At 40.4% G+C, this 22,118-nt stretch overlaps 1 protein-coding gene across 4 annotated transcripts in view; it reads left to right on the top strand.

Annotated features, from left to right (window-relative positions):
* LOC118824465 (membrane-associated phosphatidylinositol transfer protein 2-like) overlaps positions 1-20,833 on the top strand; it is an 86,210-nt gene extending 65,377 nt beyond the window's left edge. For 3 of the 4 annotated variants that reach the window (XM_036594633.1, XM_036594635.1, XM_036594634.1), the window contains exons 7-26: positions 1,237-1,332; positions 1,454-1,558; positions 2,043-2,107; positions 4,536-4,780; positions 5,984-6,173; positions 6,323-6,442; positions 7,485-7,708; positions 9,231-9,409; positions 10,657-10,827; positions 11,377-11,511; positions 12,368-12,532; positions 12,847-13,101; positions 14,512-14,660; positions 15,968-16,084; positions 17,202-17,318; positions 17,452-17,600; positions 17,719-17,868; positions 18,223-18,406; positions 18,522-18,650; positions 18,900-20,833. In XM_036594633.1, the coding sequence (XP_036450526.1) occupies positions 1,237-1,332; positions 1,454-1,558; positions 2,043-2,107; positions 4,536-4,780; positions 5,984-6,173; positions 6,323-6,442; positions 7,485-7,708; positions 9,231-9,409; positions 10,657-10,827; positions 11,377-11,511; positions 12,368-12,532; positions 12,847-13,101; positions 14,512-14,660; positions 15,968-16,084; positions 17,202-17,318; positions 17,452-17,600; positions 17,719-17,868; positions 18,223-18,406; positions 18,522-18,650; positions 18,900-19,250 (3,296 nt within the window). In that variant the 3' untranslated portion in view covers positions 19,251-20,833. The remainder of the gene's footprint in view (positions 1-1,236; positions 1,333-1,453; positions 1,559-2,042; positions 2,108-4,535; positions 4,781-5,983; positions 6,174-6,322; positions 6,443-7,484; positions 7,709-9,230; positions 9,410-10,656; positions 10,828-11,376; positions 11,512-12,367; positions 12,533-12,846; positions 13,102-14,511; positions 14,661-15,967; positions 16,085-17,201; positions 17,319-17,451; positions 17,601-17,718; positions 17,869-18,222; positions 18,407-18,521; positions 18,651-18,899) is intronic. The other variant, XM_036594636.1, reaches the window with a different exon arrangement.
* Positions 20,834-22,118: the final 1,285 nt, after the last annotated feature.

Genomic DNA, 22,118 nt, shown 5'->3' with positions numbered 1-22,118 from the left:
TTGGTAAATCAATATTAACTGACAAACCTAAAGTTGTAAACATAACTCATGGAAACATCAAACATAAAATAAGCGTTACTTGCACTTGTAATAAATGTGACAGGCATCGTGTGAATTTCTCTCACAGTATGTGATTAATCGGCCAGTTTATTTTTGATTTTATGGCAGAAATAATTTAAGTGCTTGTGCATTGCATTGAACGCTGTTTCTAGTTTCATGTTTTGCACACTTGCGTCTGCACGTTTGCACTTCGTCTGTACTGTATTACTTTGTTCCATGTTGCACTATGGTCCTGGAGGAACATAGTTTCGCTCCACTGTGTACTTGTTCATAGATGGAATGACAATAAAAGCCTCTTGACTTGACTTGAAACACAGCACTGTGTTTTATATAAACAAGGCTTTAGGTTTTATTGAATAAAAAATGCAGCCTAACAACGGATATGAGTGAAACGTAATGTAGTCTACTTACAATTGCCACATATTATCAGCCCAAGTTAAAACATACATGGCCTACAAAGCCTTGCTTAAAATTCACATGCATAATTTAAACAACAATCAAGATAAAGTCAGTAGCTCACAGCTTTTAAGCTTTTAAGGCTATAGCTTAAAGCTACACTCAACAGAAGCAGCATTATGTTTAAATAAAGAGGCAGTTGTAGCTTACCTCAGAACTGTATAATGTGGCTAAATATCCTAGTTATTTAGGTTAAGAAATACCAATGTATCCTCATGAGTGGGGTCAGTTTTTGACTCCAACATATCTGGGCATTGATCAGTGTGATCTGTAGCTACTCAAAAATTGTGTAAACTACATTTAGGCTGGTTTGACCTCTGCTGTATCCTTTTATTAATGTCTCTGAGGCTTAATTAAGTGGCAGAATTTGAGAGTCAGAGGTGACAGAAAATTATTTAGCACAAATGAAATGAACCGAAAGCATTTGTTGAACATTTATATATTTGTCAGTTAACGGTTAATCAGATAATCATCTCTCATAGAAATGTGGCTTAAAAATTGTATATCTGGACATTGGAAGGTTATTCACAGAACATTCTTTGTACGTGTATATTATGTGCCCATTAGAGCATGATTACCCTTCATACACATAAACCACATAGCTTTAAACAGTGCAGCGTGGTGAGTCCCCAGAACTTTAGTTAAGAACCCCTCATTTGTAGTATGCATTGTCAGTTTGTGAAAAGAAATGTATTTGTTTTCCTTTTTGTGACGGAATAGGAAGCCCCTCACGCCACAGTATTTCCGAATGGCGCATGCAGAGCATCGCCCGCGACTCGGACGACAGCACAGACGATGAGTTCTTCGACGCTCATGGTAACGTCCACTGGATCTAATTAGAAGACAGGGTCTAGAGCTTTACGTTAATGGTTTGCTAGTTGATCAGGTGATCCTGCAAACTTCTCATAGAGTGTTTCTTCTTCTTTGATTTCAACAGAGGACCTCTCTGACAGTGAGGAGATATTTTCCAAGGAGATCACCAAATGGAGCTCAAATGACCTGATGGACAAAATTGAGACGGCGGAGGCGGATGAGTCTCAGAGTACGCATTGCATTATTACAGCCTCACTTCAAAGTCTTTTTATATCACCTTAGTGTGAAATGATGTCCTGATGCTGTGACTGCAAACCATCATCCACCTGTCTCCCTTAGGACAATTTTCGTTTACCCTACAGTGAGGGTAGTACACAGAATCTCATGTGAGCTAGTAGTATTTATTTTTAGCTGAAATTACAGTAAGTTAATAATACAGTCAGTAAATGCAGGAGGCTTGGAAGCTTTGTAGAATTTATGCTCTTGAGAGCTCATGTAATTGAAAGTTACAATACTAAGTGCAACTTTTTTGCACTGTCCTGACATCATTAATGAAATTAGATGACAGAAATATTTTGGCCAACACTAACGGATACTTGTTATATTTTCAGTGTTAATAAAAATGGGTAATTTTTGAAAAAAAATCTCTATTTGCAGCTTTTATTTGTTCTATATGTTCCTACATTGGCTTAATTGATTTCAAATGCCTTTAGGTGACTTGTACCATGAATCTGGGGTTGAGTATTCTGAGACTGGCAATGTGGAACGACTTAATGAGGTATGTATATACCTATACTTTCAATGTCATATACCTGAGTGAATGACTTTGTCCACAGTACAGCTCTTGAAATGTTCAAAGAGAATCATTGATTTCATTTCCAGTCAGAATGACCATAAGCACAAACTATCATTTTTTCAGGAGATAGAGAAAATTAAATAAAAGACAAGACTTGCATAAGAAAGAGGAAAGTCAAAAGAAAATTACTGAAAAAACAGGCGTTTCCGAAACTTACCAAAATTGCCACCATCAGAAAAACAGTACTCAACGCTTTCATCTTTGAGAGGAAAAAATTAAGCTCCACTCTTCATTCAGATCAGAAAAAAATGTGTTTTTGTCCATCCTTCCACTGTGAGAAGTGTAAAAGAATGTGTAGCTAACAAGAAGCCATTGCTGAGAAAAGCAAATAGACACAAGAGAATCTGTGAATCAAACAATAAAGCTGCTGGTGGTCTCAGAACAATGGACTGACCACCCCTCAACATCCAGCCCTCAACATCACTAAATGTGTTTGGGATTACTTGGATTGTGTGAAGCAGAAAAAGCAATCAACTTCTAAGACTGAAAAACATTCCTGCAGATTTATTTTTAAAACTGAAAGCAAGTCTCCTGAATAGAATGGAAGCTATAATAAAGGCAAAGGTAGACACAATAAATACCAAAACATTTCATATTGTATTTACTTTTGGAGGCCTTTGTGCATTCTATGTATAAATATATGTATATGCTTTCCTGATAACTTATACTTAATGGGCATTTTAACTGGAAATTAAATGAAGAGTGGTCTCGAATTTTTACACTGTACTGTATGTACAATATATGCACATTTAGCAAGTCACTGTGATGTTTTCTGTCTAGAGTTATATTATGCAGCTGAAATTATTAGTGGGAGCATGGAATCTCTATTTGTCTAAATTCCCATTCAATTTTGATTAAAATCAGCATTTGAAACTTGACAGCTTGAACATTGGCTCCAGCTGTTTATAGTTTCTGTCGTCTGTAAGTGCAAGCTTGAAAATAAAAACTCTCTATGTGTCTTTGAGAGCATGCTGCACAAGGCCAGGTCCAACATGGTCAGCTTCTTCCCTTTTAAGCCTTTTCCTAGCTGCCCTTTAAGCAAAGAAACCAGAAAAATGCAAAGGGCTGAAGCTGCTATGCAATGCGAGTAGAGTCAAGGCCAAGTTCTCATGCAGCTGAGTGTTTCTGAGGGACTTGTAGAGGAAGGGAAGTGTAGAGCTAAGGGTGAGGGACCATCAGGATGTTCTCAGTGCTCTTTTGTCCTGGCGTTCAGAGACCCAGATCAAAGTGCCGCTCCACTAGACGCAAGCGCCGGGTGTCCAGGCGGCCAGTTGTGAGTAGCAGCAAAGCCCTATCCAATCCTGTAGAGGCCCAAAGAGATGTAGCTCTGCTTTAGCAAGCTGTTTATTAGAACTTTTATATCTGGGTGCATTTTCATGTGGTTTCATAAACACTGCACGTGATAGTTTATTCCCGACTCACTTCATCCTAGACTTGGGTGCTGTTCATTTCTGCAAATCATTTGTCTTTTTAAATATCCTGACAATATTATCGTTTACATTTGGGGAAAAAATGGACATTCATCAAAAAAATGTGCAGACTATAGGTTTAATTTGAATTTGCATTTAATAATGTAATTAATAATGTAAAAGCAATTATGTCTGGGTGAATATTCAAACATAATCCGAATGATTGATTTAATTATTTTTAAATAGATTGTTTAATTGTCATTACCACAATGCTAAATTTTATACCACAAAATATAGTTTTTTTGCGGAAATGAGATAAAACTGCAACACACTGATATTGACTGCCATCAAGATATTTGTTTTTACTGGTACCACATTAACATTTCTTTCCAAATATCTATAATGAGAACTATAGAGCCCCAATTGATCTGCTAAATTTATATGATTATTATATGACATATATCTAATTCATAGAACTCATATAATTATGACACTCAAATATTTGTGGATATGGTTGTTTCTTGAGAATAACCCACATTGTGTCTGAGGACTGTTGACATTGCGACGATAATATTGTCAAATCGCCCAAGCCTACTTCTTCCCATTAGGTTAGAAAATGTGTCTGTGAATGTGCCTTGAGATTACATTATGCAAACTGAAAGTTCAATCCTAGACCTAAATGGCCCCAACACTGCATAATCTCTTATCTTCACCACTCTAGTGTATCTGATTCAGCTCATAAATGGATGAAATTGACCAATGGGTTCAATTCAGGAGCATTAAGACAGTGGAAAACACAAGTGGGCATTTTATAAGATTCTCTTACATTTTCTAGAAAATGTGTTATAGTACTGTCAATAGTTCTTCGTGAGTTCACTTTGTTGTGCTGCTCAAAATTTGCTCTGTGCCTCCCTGAAGATGAGTCACTTTCTCTGCTTCAGGACTGCTCCGCTCAACAGGGCCTGCAGGCCTCCAAGATCCATGTGCTGCTCCTGGTCCTGCACGGAGGGAACATCCTGGACACGGGGGGAGGTGACCAGAGCAGTAAGCAGGGTGATGTGAACACCATCACCTCGGCATTTGAGACAGTGATGCGTGTCCACTACCCAGCAGCGCTGGGCCACATCGCCATCCGTCTGGTGCCGTGCCCCGCTGTGTGTGTGGAGGCGTTCTCCCTCGTGTCAAAGTGAGTTAGCTCAGCTGTACGACAGCTCTGATTTAATATCTGAATAGGAGTACTTGCACACACAGTCACAATAGGAATGTCCCAGTTAAGTTTCTTTGACTCAATCCAAGTCATTTAACATTGTGTATCTGTCTATACTAAGTAATATCCAGTATTTATATTTTCATAGATGAGTACAATACATTTGAAGTATACTTTGGGACACAAAATTTAGTAACAGCTATCCAGTCTAAATGTGTAAGTGTAGTAAGATGTGCTAGAGTGCTAACTACTGCTACGTGAAACATCAACTTAATTTAGTTTGTGCATAATGGGACTGAGGATGTTTTCACACTTGAAAAATGTAATTGTATGTCTTGAATATGCCAATTTCATGTGTCTCCATATTTTTCTTCTTCTCAGCTCGTGTTTTTACTCTAACAAATGCCACTTGTTTAACCATGCTTTGACAAGCATTGACCACTGGCTTTGAAGGCTTAGCATGCAGAGAGGACAGGGGTTGAGGAATTCTCCTATGAAAGTATTCCTACAAAAAGAATTAGTGTGTATTTTAAAACTATAAAATATTAATGGCACTAATTTATATAATGTCTTTAGTGCATTTTCCTAGTTTGGACTATCAGTAGTTGTGCAGGCTGAAGCGCAGCTGCTCACTGTATGTTGCTGTGATCGATCCTGCTATTGTAGCTCTCTCGTTCAAATATAGCCTTTGAATAGCTTTTAAAGCAACACCTTCTGCAGACTACACTGGACAGTGTTTGCCAGAAGCCTATGGATAAATCAACAAAATGCACTGCTTTTTTAATGGAAAAAGTCTTTCTTTAAGGTCAAATTTAACTATAAGACACATGAGACACGAAATTAAATATTTTAATCATTTAACAGACCTAGTATGTGTGTTAGGTCTATTAGAATACCAACCAACTGACTAAGTGATAATAGGAGGAGCCCTCATCCCTATGACAGACGTAAATACAGTGTGGTGTAGCCAATAACAGTCCATTAAAATCTGTCTTATCACCAATCTTTCAGTTTTATCCATAAGGCCTTTTAGGCCTAATATCCTTTTAGGCTTATTTTTCAGTCACCTTTGCATTTATTCTAATGTTTTTTCAGACTTCAGTCAGTAACTGGTCCTTTGCTATAGTGTGTTGTTGATTAGTGGTGTCTTCATAAGTTTTTTTTTTTTTAATTTCTCTTCAGTTTGAGTCCATACAGCTATGATGCGGGCTGCCTCTCTAATAGCCAGGACCACATCCCTCTGGCTGCACTGCCCCTGTTGGCTACGTCTGCTCCCCAGTACCAGGATGCTGTGGCAGCAGTGATAGTGCGAGCCAATCAGGTCTATGGAGATTTCATCAAATCGTTGGAAGGGGCCACATTCTCTGGCCAGGTCAGTGGCGTGTAGTTTGTAATCAAGGATTAATTTAACGTGACTTGTGGCTGTCATTATGTTTATTCTAGCATTCTGAATGAGGAGAGCTCTGAAGAAGAGCTATGCGTATTGCTTACTCATGTGTTGTTTGTGTGCTGTTTGGGCAGGTGTGTCTAATAGGGGACTGTGTTGGAGGAATCCTGGGGTTTGATGCCCTCTGCAGCAGCAACGTCACTGTCTCAGAGAGCCAGAACAGCAGCAGGAGGGGGAGTATAGTCAGTGTACAGGTGAGTGTTTGCATAGTTAGCCAGTCTTATGCTGCCTTCATGTGTGATCAGAATTATCATAAACACAGGTTCTCAACCTGAAAGTTGCACATTAATGTTCCTTTAAGTGGAAGTTTCAGAAAGAGTTTTGATGCTGCAGTTTCTGCCTTGTTGCTTACTTTAACCCTTTCATCAAAGGTAGTAACAGTTTTTTAACCCTCAGAGATCTGCAGTTGCAAAATTACAAAAATTGTATGCCTGTGTCTCACTCTGTATATGCCTATGTCTCTCTGCACATCTACATCTCCCTACACATCACATTCTAAACTGTGTAACAGCATCACTTGTGGTGAAAACAAATAGGACATTGAATTGGACAGCATGCCAAAATCACACAACATACCTACCTCATTTTGCTCTGTGTTTTAGAGCAAATTTAGCTGTTATCTTCCAAGTAATTTAGCTGTTATCTTCCAAAGTTCTGTATTTATTTTCTTTATAATTCCTAACATATTTAGTGATTAAAAAACAACAACAAACAAATAAAAGGTACATACACACATTTGAGGTAATTTTGGTAAATGCTGACAAAAATACAACCATGGGCCTTAATATTCACCACGTTATAGTGGCCCCTTTCTCTCTATTATAATCAACTGACCCATCTCTGATCTTGCAGAACCCCTGCCACACAAATTTTCACCTATTTTCTCCCCAAACCACCTGATCCAGCTCATCAGGTGATTTTTTTGTTCAGGCTATTGTGCAGGCTTCCCTATTATATTTATAGCATATAAATTCTTATTACATTAATTTACTGTTCATAGAATAACCCCCCATGAGGAACCCTATTTTCTCCCCCATGTAGGTCACCAGTTTGGCCACAGACATTTGCCTATATCTGTAACAATTGGTTGCATTCTGTACATGTTTATGTACATCTCACAAGCATATGACGGCAGCCAGTTAAAGCAGGGCAGAGCAAACTTAGCTTTTTGTACATTTGAATTTCATCGAAAACTCTGTGGCCAGACTATTTATCTGCATGCATCATGCATTGCAGGACAATGACCTGCTTTCACCAGGCATCATCATCAACAGCAGCCACTGCTCAGCCTCGGGGTCGGGCCTGTCTCTGGAAAGCAGCCGTCACCTAAGCCGCAGCAACATCGACATTCCACGCTCCAGCGGCGCTGATGACCCCAAGAAGCAGCTTCCACGCAAGCGCAGCGACTCCTCCACCTACGAGCTGGACACCATCAAGCAGCATCAGGCCTTTCTGTCCAGGTCAGTCATATAAGGCAGCAGATTTGTCAGACAGAGGCTGATGCAATTGCACTACAGGTCAAAATGTTAGGCTTGTATTGTATCCCTAATCAAATAAACCTGATGCCTTCATTAAAAGCTCCTAAATATGTGATTAACTGAATCAGCTGTGTTAAATTAGAAGTAATAAAAGAATTAAAAACAGGTAAGTACAGGCTGCGGTGATTAGTCGACAAAGTACATTGATAATCAAAAATTGTTAATAAGGATTTTTTTTATAATCAATGAGCCATTTACCTTTAAAAAGGCACCTTATGATGATAATTCCCCCCAGATTTCAGTGCACGCCATACCAGAGGTCTTAAGGCGGTATAGCTTGTGTCTTTTCGTTCCATCATAAGAAATCATTTGTGGCACAGACAAATTTTGAATGATGGTGGCTGCAAAGGTAGATAAACTCAAGACAACAAAAGCCACGAAATGTCACATGCAAAGCGGAGGCAGCATTTTACAGAAGCATGACGGTGAACAAAACAAAAGCACCATGTTTTCTGTTGTTGTGTTCAGAAAGCACAACATGATTTTTTCCCTCAGTTTTTCCTCTTAAAGTTTAACATTTTTTAAACAGAAAATATTAGGCATACCCAAATCACAGTCAAAGCAGATAAGACTACTTACTCAGGGATTAAATTGGACTGGAATGAACCACCCACCAACTAATATTAATAATGCTGATCAGATCAGCCAGTTCAGTTGGTTAAATTGGTTAGTGATGTGAGGTAAGAAGGCTGAGGTTTACTATAGTTTGAAAAGCATGTTTCTAAATCTGAATGGAAGGCATTGAACACTTGACATTAAAGCACTGACCCTCTATGAACCATTTCACTTTCACAACTGTACTGTCTCTTCCATCAAAATGCCACTAATAATAGAGGTAGAAATTAATGTAACAGTACTGTAAATAAAAGGAAATTTAATATTTTGATGATGAATTTTGGGTCTCAGGTTACTTGTGGCATTATTTATTTCTTACTGAAACTGGAACGCTAAAAACCAGTCAATAGATTAACAATTGTGGAAGTAATTGTTTGTTGCAGCCCCACAGGGCAGTGTAAAGGACTCTTATTAACAAAGACCATAAAGGCTTTTCCTGTTAGTTTAGAGTAAGTAGAGTATAGCCTGTACTCTTTGTTTGGAAAAACTAAACTTCATGTAAATATATGTTGTTTTTTTAGTTTATTGTAAAATATTTTGGAAACTTTAACTTAATTTTGCTTTCATGCTTTTGACTTGTAGTTTATGTCTGACAGTAAATGTTATAATGTGTGAGAGTCACTGTTCTCTCAATTTTTTAAATTATGTTTAAAATGTCAAGTCAGAAAGATTGCTGATTGCTTCCATGCTTTTGACCTGTAGTGTATATAAATGTGGTGTGTGAACTGTGTTCCCTCAAATTTATTTTTAAAATGTGAGGTTTCAGGTTTGTAAAGAGTTGATCTTGTTGCATTTCTACAAATTTTCTAATCTTGTGTTTGGGGTCCAGTTTGCACTCCAGTGTACTGAGGAATGATCCTGGCTCTCGGAGGTCCAGTAACAGCACTATGCTGGAAGGTGGTGGTGCTTTGGGCAAGTTTGATTTTGAGGTGTCCGATTTCTTCCTATTCGGCTCTCCGCTTGGCCTGGTCCTGGCTCTGAGGAAAACTGTGGTTCCTTCTCTAGATGGTGAGTTGACAACACTGGTCTAAACATGACTTCTTTTGGGGCTTTTCAGATGCTGGGGCACTTCAGTTTTGCTTTTGCTGAGTCATCCTAAGCAGTGCACCTGATAAAAACATTGTATGAATTCTGGTTGGAGGTTCTTAAGAATCCTGTCGTTATCGGAAGAAATGAATAGGACAATTCCAACAAGAACCGTTATCGATCTAAGACTTTTTAAAGCATCATTCAGTCGGTTATTCTAGGATTGAACACAGTGAATGGGAACAAGTTTTGCTGGCAACTTCAATAGTGACACTTGTTCTTAATCCATATACACATTAATGCAAAGGGATAATGTGCCAATCAGCACGAGCTATAATGTTAAATGTGTGCCAGGAAGAGATCCAGGAGTCAGGTTTATGTTATGCTTATAGTAGAAATATTTATCAAAATAAACACCATTTTAACCACCATGCTGTGGATTATCCAAACCCTCTTGTAATCGCCTCTTATTTTAATGCTCTTTGTTTCTAATTTGCTTTGTCCTCAGAAAACAAGCATTCAAATCTTATAAAAAAAAGCTTAAATAGTAATTTTACAAAGCTGCTTACATCTCAGTTCTCAGATAAAAGGTAGGTTTGTAGCACTGCATTCATTGTTTTGCAGTGCGGTTATCATGTAGATAGGGTGAGGAGTCAGCTGTGAATTAAAAACAACCCTCTAACATCTGCCAGATGACATGAGAAAATGTGAACGCTTATCAGTACAACTCAATTATGTATGTTATTTACTTTTTTAAATGCATTACTTACACTAAGTTTTAAGAGTAAGTTTAAAAATCCAGTTGTATTTGTTCATGCTCTGATGTAATTTGCTGCTTCTATTCTTTAAGCTAAGGATCTAGTCAGTAGAAACTAATTTGTGTTAGTTTGGCAACAAAGCAAATGGTGAAAAAGTTTTCCCCTTACTTCAAGTCTAGTCAATCAGCCAGGTGTTTGGTGTCCAAAGTTTGCATGTTTAATTGTTTCATAGTCATCACAAATAGACTTGCTTATGCTGTTTAACACTGTATAACATACTGTTTGCTATAGAAATGAACACAGGTATGACACATAGGTAAAGCAGTTAGCAGCCATCTCAGAAGCCAGAACTATGTACCTAAAGACTCACTTTTCAGTTATCCGGTGTACTGAATACAGTTTACAGCAGCAAACTGATAATGCAAATTACCTGTATTAGTATGTTCTAACAGGCCTCCTCCTCTTCCCCAGTGGCTCACCTTCGTCCAGCCTGCCAGCAGGTGTATAACCTGTTCCACCCTGCAGACCCATCAGCCTCACGTCTGGAGCCCCTTTTGGAGAAAAAGTTCCACCTGCTGGCCCCCTTCAGTGTGCCCCGCTACCAGCGTTTCCCTTTGGGAGACGGACACTCAGCACTGCTGGGTAAGATTCGCACTGCCGTTTAGAAATGCTACACAACATTCATGACGTGTCACATTTGTTATGTATTTAACATTGTTTATTTTAAAGCTGTGTGTACTGTACATGCTAGGTGCCCAGCCCTGCTCTTGAAGCAGCACCACCCATACTAGGGCTCGATTGTTTACACAAAATTCCCCAAGCATAGTTTATCAGCCAAGTTTTGGAGTTACAAGACTAATGTAGCTATAAAGTAATATAAGCTTATAGCCAGCACGCCAAGCTGTTAGATGATCTCAGACAAACTTGCTGTTGTGGTTTCTGACACTGTATGACTTACTGACATCTATAAAAAACTAGAGCTGGGACCACAGTTCTCATCCTTGTCTCAGTCGAGCTGAACGTTATCCATTCCAGCCTGTATTATTCTTTTATGCTGGAGGTCTGTGCATCTGTTCATGCCATTTCTCTGTCTGTCTTTCTTTCTACCTTGTTCTGTCTTTCTTTGACCCACCCCTCACCCCCTTGTGCTGTCTTGTCCTCATGTCCCCTCGTCCTGTGGTTGGTTCGCAGTGGAGACCCTCCAGAGCAACCCTCACCTCTTGCTGGAGTGTGGAGGCAGCGCACCCCGCTGCCATGATGGCCTGGGCGAGACATCCATCCCCGTGCCCGTGCTCAACTGGCAGGCCGCGCCAGCCACACCTGAGTGTGTGTAACCATTCCTGTTTCATGTGTGTTCAATCCCCTGACAGCTTGTGTGTACTGTGTATGTTTCTGTGTCATGTTGATGCCTCACTAAAATACCCCTTCACTGTGTATGTGTGTGCTCTGACTTTTTAATGTGCTGCTCCATAAAGTACCTCATTAAGGATTGCTACAGTTGCCCCTGGTCAGATTACCTGTTTAGTTTATTTTGTAAGTGAAAATAAGTCAACACCTCCCCTACAAGGAACAAACTTAAATATGTTGTTTTTCTGCAAGGTTTAGTGTACGGTCTGTTTATTGATGGTGTTCTGTTTATTTGCTGAATTTAACATATTGGGAAAAAGTATCTATCTATCCATCCATCCATCTCACTTAGAAACTCAACAAAACATAGAATTTGACCAGGGGCGCCCAAACTTTTTAACACAATTATAATTATGGGATTAAGTAGACTTGCGTTTTTTGTTAATTGATTCGACTGCTGTTCATTGTTTTTGTGCCATTAGCCTACAGCATGTTAGCCCTGACTGTACTTGGAGTGTTTCATCCTGAACTTCTCTCGAAATGAGTCACAATGCAGTACAGCCAGTAATTTACATATATCAGTCTTAAAGGCAGAATAACTAAAGCAGCCTGTTTAATATCAAGGGATAAAGAGAGGTTGGAAAATGGCCATTTAAAAATAACTTCTTACAGGAACATTCTTAGTCTTAGAAAAAACTTTCCTACCCCTACACTGTGTTTATGATTTTCTGTTTGTTTTTTGTTTTTATTAAGAAAGCTATAATCATCCTCAGCTTTGTGGTAGAGGAAACTGCAGCAACCTGGTTGTAATTCAGTTTTGTCTCTGTACTCCTAGCGGACGTAATCCACTCTCATGGGGGGATGTTCGTAGAGAACTCATACCCTTCGTCTCCTGCCTCAGCCCCTGCAAACCGTGGACCCCGAAGAGCCAGTGAGGTCAGCATCGCCAGCCAGGTCTCAGGACTGGCAGACAGCTACACTGCCTCCAACATTGCCAACAGTAAGTCCACACATAGATTCACTAAAATGATCTTTTCATTCGAATGCACAGAAAAGCTTAAGAGAAGGATTCCAGTACAATGCTGTCACATCAATATTGGGACTCAGTCTTTGTGTCTGTCGTGTTGGCAGTACAAAGCAATGCATTTTAAGCTCTTTATAGAAATGATACGTACTGTTTAGTTCATTTGTCCTTCAGAGTCATTCAGTCTGTTATACTGAGTTATTGCCCCTAGAGTTTTTTCATGGCCAATATGAACTGTTTGCCCAGTAATGTATTCATACTCCCTTTATGTTGTTTTGTTTATCTCGTAGCACAAGCATGCCATCTTAATCAGTCCAAAAAGCTTAGCCTTTTGTCCCAACTGGCTCTCCCTTATAACAAAATGTCCTCAAGAAGCCCATCCCCGAAAGTCCGCCACAGGTTGCTCAATATCAGAGCGGCAGGGTCAGAGGACACATGCTGCTCGGATGACCTCGAGCGCAGCAGCAGCCCTTTGGGGTTTGAACCTGCCCCTCCCCTCAGCTCCAGCCCTCCGTCACTGAGCATGCAGCTGGACATAGAGCAAGGTATTGCTGGCCAGAGTGTAGAGGAGGGGCCCAGGGTCTGGCCCTTGGGCCTCCTTCTGCCATTCTGTGTGCCCGCTGTTGGTCTGAATCCCCTGCAGCCCTGCCTTGACCTGCTAGCTTTCACTAGCCCCCACTGCATCTTCAGACTACACTGTAGCAATTTCAGGAGGGGGTCAGAGTCCAGCATTGTTCAGTGATTTCCCTGCTTAAACACACTCCTATTCATATAGGGTCCAACTGACATTGGACACAAGCTTATTGTTGTTGAAATCCTGCCTATAAAGCACTGATATATAGTAGTTAATTTTATATTGTCATGAACAGATATGACTGATTAGAGAAAACCACCAAATTCTCAGAATTTAGTCATTTCTTCATGTTGATACGCCAGTTACCATTCTTCTTTTTTGACAATACAGGCTAAACTGATAAATTTGAAGACAAAACACCATTGTGGTCAAAAGAACAAAACTGTGTAACATGTATCCAGATTTTATGTCATAACAGTAAATAATGTCTAAGAACTGATGAAAAATTTTGACAATGTATAGCTGATATTCATATTATTCAGTAAAGCATTTCTTAACAAAAACTATTTTGATCATATTCAGTTATATTCACCAATGATATTGGTTATTACAATTTTTAGCTCCTGAAAACAAACAAATATTACATGAAAGGGCCCTGCATTCAACTCAGCAATAAATTGCCAGGTTTAGTAGCTGTGTTTGAGAAGTGAAATACCCAAACTGTGCTGCACTCTGACCCTCCAGGTCCAGATTTGGACTCCTCTACTGTGGCTGATCTTCTCGTCTTTTCTTTAGTCCTCACTCCCCCTGTCTGAACCCCATGTCTCCACCCCTGCCCCCCCCCCAATGCTTCACTGAGTCTTCATCTCTAGAACGCCAGGCTTTCTCTGTGTCTTTCTGGAGGATGAAGTGCCTCTGAAGATGCTTCGGATGACTTTGAGTCGTCCCGTCTCTCCCATTCTCTGATTACACTCTTTGGCTGCATTGTATGCACTGGTCATCAAACCTGCCAAGAAAACTGAAGACATCACTTCTATGTATTTACTTAGCTATGCTTTGAACATTGTGCCATGGCATCAGGCTGTGGGAGAAAGAAGATATGAAATGTTCCCCATGCAATCTTTGCACAACTCATAAAGTTTCAGTGTTTCCACTTGATGAGTCTCTGTTTTTTTTCCTGCTCCTCATTTACCTGTGTCATATCTTCTGACCTTTTTTGCCCTGCTTGAGTCTCCGCAATGAAATTGTCCAGAGTATTTCAAGACTTGATCTGCCTAAAACTGTAGTTAAGGTTCCTTTGTTTTGTTTGATCAAGGCCTTGCTGAATCTCCTGTTTGTCAATGTTGGATACTAATAGTCTTGCATTTAATCACCATTGCAGTTGCTGCTCGTTGGTGGGGCACCAAGCGCATTGACTTTGCCCTGTACTGCCCAGACGCCTTGACTGCCTTTCCCACTGTCGCTCTACCTCACCTATTTCACGCATCCTACTGGGAGTCCACTGACGTTGTGTCTTTTTTGCTCAGACAGGTACTGTTACATCTACTTGGCACTTAAAGCCATAACACTTGAAGCCAGCATGGCTCAAAAAAACACCAGCATTCTAATGTTGACATTAGTTTTAGAATTTTTAGAAAAAGAACTGATAAACCAAATGAACAAGGTTGTAAAGGAAAACATGCATGGGTCAAACATTGTAGACCGGTGTAAATGAGGAAGAACGTTCTACAATTGTGTGAATTGGGGGAGAACATTCTATGACTAGATGTATGAGGGGGAAAACATTCTGAAACAGTGTGAATGGAGAGGAACATTTTTACAACTGTGTGAAGTGGAAAGAACTTTCTACAGTTGTGTCACCTGGGAAGTACATTCAACAATTGTCAATAAAGAGAGAACATTCTAGGACGGTGTGAATGAAGGAGGACGTGCTGCAATAGCGTGAATGGAGAAAAACGTTCTACAACTGTGTGAACAAGGGAAAACATTCTAGAACTGTGTGCATGGGAGGAGAGCAGAACGATGTAAACTGAAGGGGAGCATTTTAAAACGGGTGAATAGGGAAGAACAGTCTACAACTGTGTTAATAAAGGGAGAACATTCTAGAACTGTATGAATGACAAGACATGCTACAACAGCACTAATAGAAAACATTCTACAACTGTGAACGAGGGAAAACAATTCTAGAACAGTGAATGGGTAGAACATTCTAGAACAGTGTGAATGGGGAAGAATATTCTACGACTGTGTTAATAAAGGGAGAACGTTCTAGAATTGGGTGAATGAAGGAGGACATGCTATAACAGCATGAATAGAGAACATTCTACAACTGTGTGAACGAGGGAAAACATTCTAGAACAGTATGAATGGGCAGAACATTGTAGAACAGTGTGAATGTGCATGGGAGGAGAGCAAAACAGTGTAAACTCAAGGGGAGCGTTTTAGAACAGGGTGAATGGGGAAGAACAGTCTACCGCTGTGTGAATGGGGGGTGGACATTCTAGAACAGTGTAAATGAGTGTGAGGTGATGGAGGGACTTTGTAGAATAGTGTGAATAGGGGAGAACATTCTAGAGTCTCCCTGCAATCACACTAGTGTGGCACATTAGCCCAACATTTGGGTTTGTTGGGGCATGTCTGCTTTACCTCTGTCATTTTTTTTTATTTTTCAATATGGAACCTCAGTTCATGATGTGAGTGTTCTCTGTGACTGAAATGACATGATTGATCATTTTTAGTAGAACATTGATTTGTTTCCCTAATTTTATGTGTGCACCTGTCTCTCTCTGTCACACACTTTTTATTTATGTCTTTTCTATCTCTTTTTTTACTCGCAGGTAATGAGGCATGAGAATTCTAGTATTTTGGAGCTGGATGGGAAGGAGGTGTCAGAGTTCACACCCTCTAAACCACGGGAGAAGTGGCTGAGGAAGAGAACACACGTTAAGATCAGGGTGAGTCATTACTCTCCAGCAGTATGGCTAGATGCTTGGCTAGTTTCAGCCTCAGATGCTTCACCCACAGATGTACACAGAGCATCTGATATCTTTTGCACGTTGTACTGACCACAACTATTTAGGTTTTGTCAGTTCCATTAACGCTGGCTGCCCACAAATCTGTGTATGCTCTTCCCTGCAGCAGGTTTTTTCAGTCTGACGGGAAACACTTTTGCAAGCAGTGACGAGACTGAGCCTTTTAGATCAAGAGCTAATCACTAGATTAAAAGTCAAGTTTGTTTGCAGCATCACATCTTAAAAAATCAAGTTTTCTTTGAAGGATTTAGAAACTAGTAAGAAAAATAATCTCAAGCGTTTGCCAACACATACCACTTTGTTTTCCATGAGTGTATTTTTGCTGTAGCCCACTTTTGAAAATCTTCTGCTCCTACATTTCATGCTAAAACAATGGCTCTTTGTTGTCAAATTGTCAAATTAGGTGGTTCTTGGGCACATAAAAGTGGGGAGTACACTACATAGCTTAAAATACGGTAACACCTTAGTGAAGGGCAGCATTCGTAAGGCTACAGAGGATATCGGACAGATAATGGGTTTTGGCTATGAATAAGTGCTCAAATTCTCAAATCCTGCCGTTATCACATGACACAAACAACTCTGAACCTTGGACTTGTCTGTGCTTTTATACACTGAAAAGAAGTATAGTGAAAAAGCTGTGGATAAATGTAGTCTTTGGACCTGCAGATATAATTATATTCTGCAGCAAGAACTGGAGAAGCATTTTACTATGAACTGGCAAGTTGATGGGAAATTGGGAAAAGAGAGCGTTTTGACATTCTGGTTATTATTCAAGCGCTGAAGTTATAAAGGTACTTGTGCATTTTCTAGTATTTGAAAGCTGCTTTTGCCAATGCACAGGTCTCTATCAGCGGCATCGCTCATTCAGTGACATTTCTGACCATCTCACATTTTGAGTCGTAAAAATCAAACATGAAAATATTAATCACAAAGACTGACTCGTCTCCAGCTTTAAATGACAAAATGCAGCAGACTTTCTGACAATAGGCAAACATTCCTGACATGTAATGTGACCTTCAAGTATATGTCTGTGTTGCAGAACGTCACAGCCAACCATCGTGTGAACGATGCGGTCTTCACTGAGGATGGCATGCAGATGGTCACTGGCCGCTTCATGTATGGCCCACTGGATATGGTCACTCTAACAGGAGAAAAGGCATGGAAGAAACTTAACTACTCTGTATAAGAGCTCAGATTAAAGAAGGTCATCCGTATGTCCTGCATTTTTAATACACTTCAAGACTTTTCCTTGCATGTTTATCTGTTGTATCGTTGTATTTTTGTTTAAGGTCGATATCCATATAATGACCCAGCCCCCTTCAGGCGAATGGGTGTACTTCGACACAGAGCTGACCAATAGCAGTGGCCGTGTCTCCTATGTGATCCCAGAGAGCAAGCGCCTGGGGATCGGGGTGTACCCTGTCAAAATGGTGGTCAGGTATGTCTTATAACTGTTATCATCTAAAGATAGATTTTGAGGGTCTTTCCTCATAAATCCCCTGAAGGTTTGAGTGGAGTATTAATGTTCACGTTCTCTGCACATATTGCACATATAGAGGTGACCACACATCAGCAGACAGCTACCTGACCGTGCTGCCACGTGGGACAGAGTTTGTTGTGTTCAGCATCGATGGCTCATTTGCTGCTAGCGTGTCCATCATGGGCAGTGACCCTAAAGTGAGAGCAGGAGCAGTGGATGTGGTCAGGTATGCTGCACTGTCTACATTCCATTCATAGTCAGGTTCTTCTTTAGCCTAGAAGTACTGAATGAATAACCGATGGAACTCCTTACTGCATTAATTCTCTTTCTCACTGCTGTTAATAGTGTCCTTTTCTATTTTTGTTTAATGCTTTCTGGGGTGACTGTAGTTACTGTTGGTGGTGCTGCCATTATTCTGGTGTATGATCCTTTCTCATACACTGGGTGTTATTTAAATGAAAATTAAAAGATGCTGTATAAATTAGTCATAGCCAGTGCTTACGTGCCTTTATTGTTCATGAATGCAGAATGACTATGAAGTTGGCGAGTTCATTTTACATTCTCATGTCCTGTTTGACAGGCACTGGCAGGATTTAGGCTACCTGATCGTGTATGTGACAGGCCGTCCAGACATGCAGAAGCAGCGAGTGGTGGCCTGGCTCTCCCAACACAACTTTCCCCACGGTATTGTCTCCTTCTGTGATGGCCTGGTGCACGACCCTCTCCGACACAAAGCCAACTTCCTCAAATCCCTCATCTGTGAGGTGGGTAGCAGGAGAGACAGAAAGAGGGATGCAGTTGGGTCTGTTGTCTAACAGTTGTCTAGGAAATGGCTAGGTTTCAGTTTTTCAAGTTCAACTTTTTTTTATCTCTTTTAAGGCGCATATGAAAATATTTGCTGCATATGGCTCCACAAAGGACATTTCTGTGTACACTTCACTTGGCCTGCCTCCGTCTCAGATCTACATTGTTGGTAGACCAACAAAGAAAATGCAGCACCAGTGTCAGGTATGCTTTAGAATTACATAAAAATACATTCCTTATTGTTCTTTGGTCATTTTTTGGTAATTGTTCTTTGGCTTGATAAAAACAAAGCACTGCTCGTGACATGTAACAGTCTTAAAATTTCATTCAGTGTAAAATGCTTATTATAAGTTAACAAGGCTAACCACCACCCATAGCATGGTCATGCCAGCTTACATTCATTGTGTACTTTTTTCCTACCCTGTCCTTTTCCTTCCTTTCCTATCACCCTAGTTTATCTCTGACGGTTATGCGTCTCACCTGTCCCAGCTGGAGTACAGTCAGCGCTCACGACCTGCCAAGGCGGGCAGCACCCGCATGGTGCTGCGTAAGGGCAGCTTTGGCCTTGGTGGTGGCGGCGATTTTCTGCGCAAGCGCAACCACCTGCTGCGCACCATCTCCTCCCAGCCAGCCCCCTCTGCTTCAGCCACGCCCTCTGCCCAGACAGGTCGGCCCGAGAGAGCACAAAGCCAATCAGAGTTTGACCGGGATCGAGCAGAGCGTGCCCAGAGGAGCATGAGCATCGCAGCTGGCTGCTGGGGGCGATCTGGGAGGCTGGAGGGAGGCGCACTGAGCCCCAAGTAGCCCTCCTTGACCTGGGTTAAGCACCAACTGGAGCTTAGACTGGACCTCTGCAGACCCTTGAACAGAAGGTGGGGAATCAGGGTTGGGTAGGTTCGGAGGGAAGGGTGGATTGAGAAAAAGAAAAAAGGGCAAGCCATGTGAAATGGGCTAAAATGGGGACTCCGTAAGGAATGGAACAGCTTTTTCTTATGTAGCATGAGTGGCACTGGGGAGGAGGTTTTGTTTCATTGGCATCTCACAAAACAAGAAATATCATGCCTTAAAGCATCGCTCTGGGTCATGGAACGCCAGCCCTTGCCTCTCCATTTGATTGAATGTACTGTTTGCACCTACGCTGGATGGGGTAAATGGAGTATGGACTCTTTCACAATGAATCCATTCTTCAGGAATGTTGCAAAGTTCTCCCAGCTTGGAGTCTACCAACATTTTCCATCTGTAAATATGTGCCTCCCTCTCACGTGCTCAGGGCAGCCATGGACAGATGAGCCAGCCATGGTCAATCCCAGAAGCCACTTCTATTAGCCACACTCTCCCCTCTTTGCCAATTTGTCCTTCTTTCTCTCTCTCTCTGTCCTCTCTCTTTACAGAGCTATCCCTTCCTGGAGGTTCTTGTCAAAAGCCCTGCAGCGTTTGGCAATAAGGACTGAAGTTGAAACCCCACCATGTTGTAACTTGTGTTTAGCATGGCCTACAGGTCATCAGAGGCCTTAACTTCTCAACAATGTATTACCACACAAGCATTAAAGAGATACAGAGTGAGCACTGCTCTCGGGCTAAAACCAAGGACACTGGCTTTTTTGTGACTCTCAATATGTACTTGGCAACAATCCCTTTATCTGGCCATCTGCTTGCAATACCTCTTGGACACCACTAGGGGGTGGTCACCACTCCTGTAAACTCTTCAGGCATGTTTGTGCTGGCTTTCCCATCTCCCTGGTGCAGCATGCCGTTACACAGCCAAGTAAAGATCCTTCTGAGCCTCCACACCGCTTTCCTCGGAATTCTTATACTTCTTCCCCTGGTCTGATGCTTTTCTCATTCTTCAGTCACGGCCCTTCGGTCAAACAGATCCAAGATGATAAGCAAAGCCGTATAAAGAGCTGCCTGTGGACATCGAGACAAGGCCGAGACAACAAACACAGGACAAATCTCTTTTTTTCCCAGCCAGTGAAAGACAGTGGTTAATTGTCTCTCGCCAATTTCCGCACCTCTACTGCTTTTATTCACGGGGAAATCATGGAGTACAACTGGCGACACTTGATCCAAACCAATGGCCAAAACCATTTCTTTTTCTGAAGCTGTAGTTACTCAACTGTACAACCTCATTGTTATTTTTTGCACTAGTCAGTAGTGGAGAACCTTGTTACCATCTCATGTTGCTACATATTGTTATCTTGTAGTGCATGATACTTAATCATTTATGGCAGGGTTTAAGTGCGTGTGCACATGTTAGTATATATCTCCAATGTCAGGATTAAACATGTCAAAAATGTGCCAAAAATAGGCAGATCATAGGAACTGAAAAAAGGCATAGGCTGTATCCAATGTTTCCTTTGTATTGTACTACTGAGTATTTGAGCTGAGTTTACATATATATATATATATATATATATATATATATATGTGTATGTGTGTGTGTGTGTGTGTGTGTGTAAAATATGCGCTCATCAACTAAAAAATGATTCAGTTTTGACGGAACATGTATAATGTTTATAAGATTTAGATCGTTTCTGGTCCACATTGAAGTCCTTTAAAAGTCAGTGCTCTAGCATACTGTTCATATGTATGTGTGATATATATATATATATATATATATATATATATATATATATATAACTATTGCAGTATATTCTTTTAATCATGAGCTGTGATTTTACTTGTTTTTAGATTCGATGGCATGATCAGTTGTAGCCATATACTGTATACAGATGGAATTTTTTTGGGGTGACTACACTGGAAAACTGGTCTCATCGTGTGCGAATATCAGTTGTATTTAATTAGGATTCTCTTAGAGCTGTACATTTTACTTGACTGCTGGGAGGTTTTGGATACAGCCGCTCGTTTTAAAACTTGTTCAGGTGATTGTAAGAAAGAGTGGGTGTTTCTGACTGAGGTCTGTGTGGGAATAAAGAAAGTGTAGATATTGTAAAGATGTACATTTTACTATATAGGAAATGTATGGTCAAGAATTTATGTAGAAGTTATGTATAGTTCAGATTTTACCGTATTCATGCGTTGCTTTTATTTTCATCATACGATTGAGTCAGTTTCTTAAGGACCAACAACATGCACACCATTACAGTTTATCTACAATAAAAATCACAAAAGACACCACCGCACAGACAATCAGTCTCGGGCACACAAGCAACATTCTTCAAGCAAACATCCTTTGAGGCACGTTGATCCACATTTACGCCAACATACTTACTTCTACAAGCTGTGTAAACACACCCAGGAAAATGACTCGCTGTCCATTTACGTGTATTAAATGAAGAACTGAAGAAAAATATAGAACATTTATGTTTCTTTATTTATTTAAAAGTCACATTTTTAAAGTAAATTATAGTGGTGGGGATTAGTGTATGTCCCATACACTTCACTAGATTCACTAGATTTTTATTACAGAACAACAGGCCTGTTTTATTTGTAACCATTAACACGCATTATGGAAACCTAGACGACTAAAATGGCAACGAAAGGACTGTATGTGGTAACTGCACGAAAAAATTGATGCTCAGACATGAACAATGCATTCAGTGCGTCCAACCAGTAGGTAATTGTGAGTGCATTCAAAAAAAAAAAAAAAAGTCCCCCTTCCTTTCCATTTCACGAGTAACATAGTGATTAAATCTGACCAATAGTGGTTTG

Source organism: Colossoma macropomum, unplaced genomic scaffold (genome assembly GCF_904425465.1).
Source record: "Colossoma macropomum unplaced genomic scaffold, Colossoma_macropomum, whole genome shotgun sequence".
In the NCBI taxonomy this organism is placed as follows: Eukaryota; Metazoa; Chordata; class Actinopteri; order Characiformes; family Serrasalmidae; genus Colossoma; species Colossoma macropomum.
Note: the sequence above shows the minus strand (reverse complement) of the source record. Positions and strands in the feature narration are given on the sequence as shown.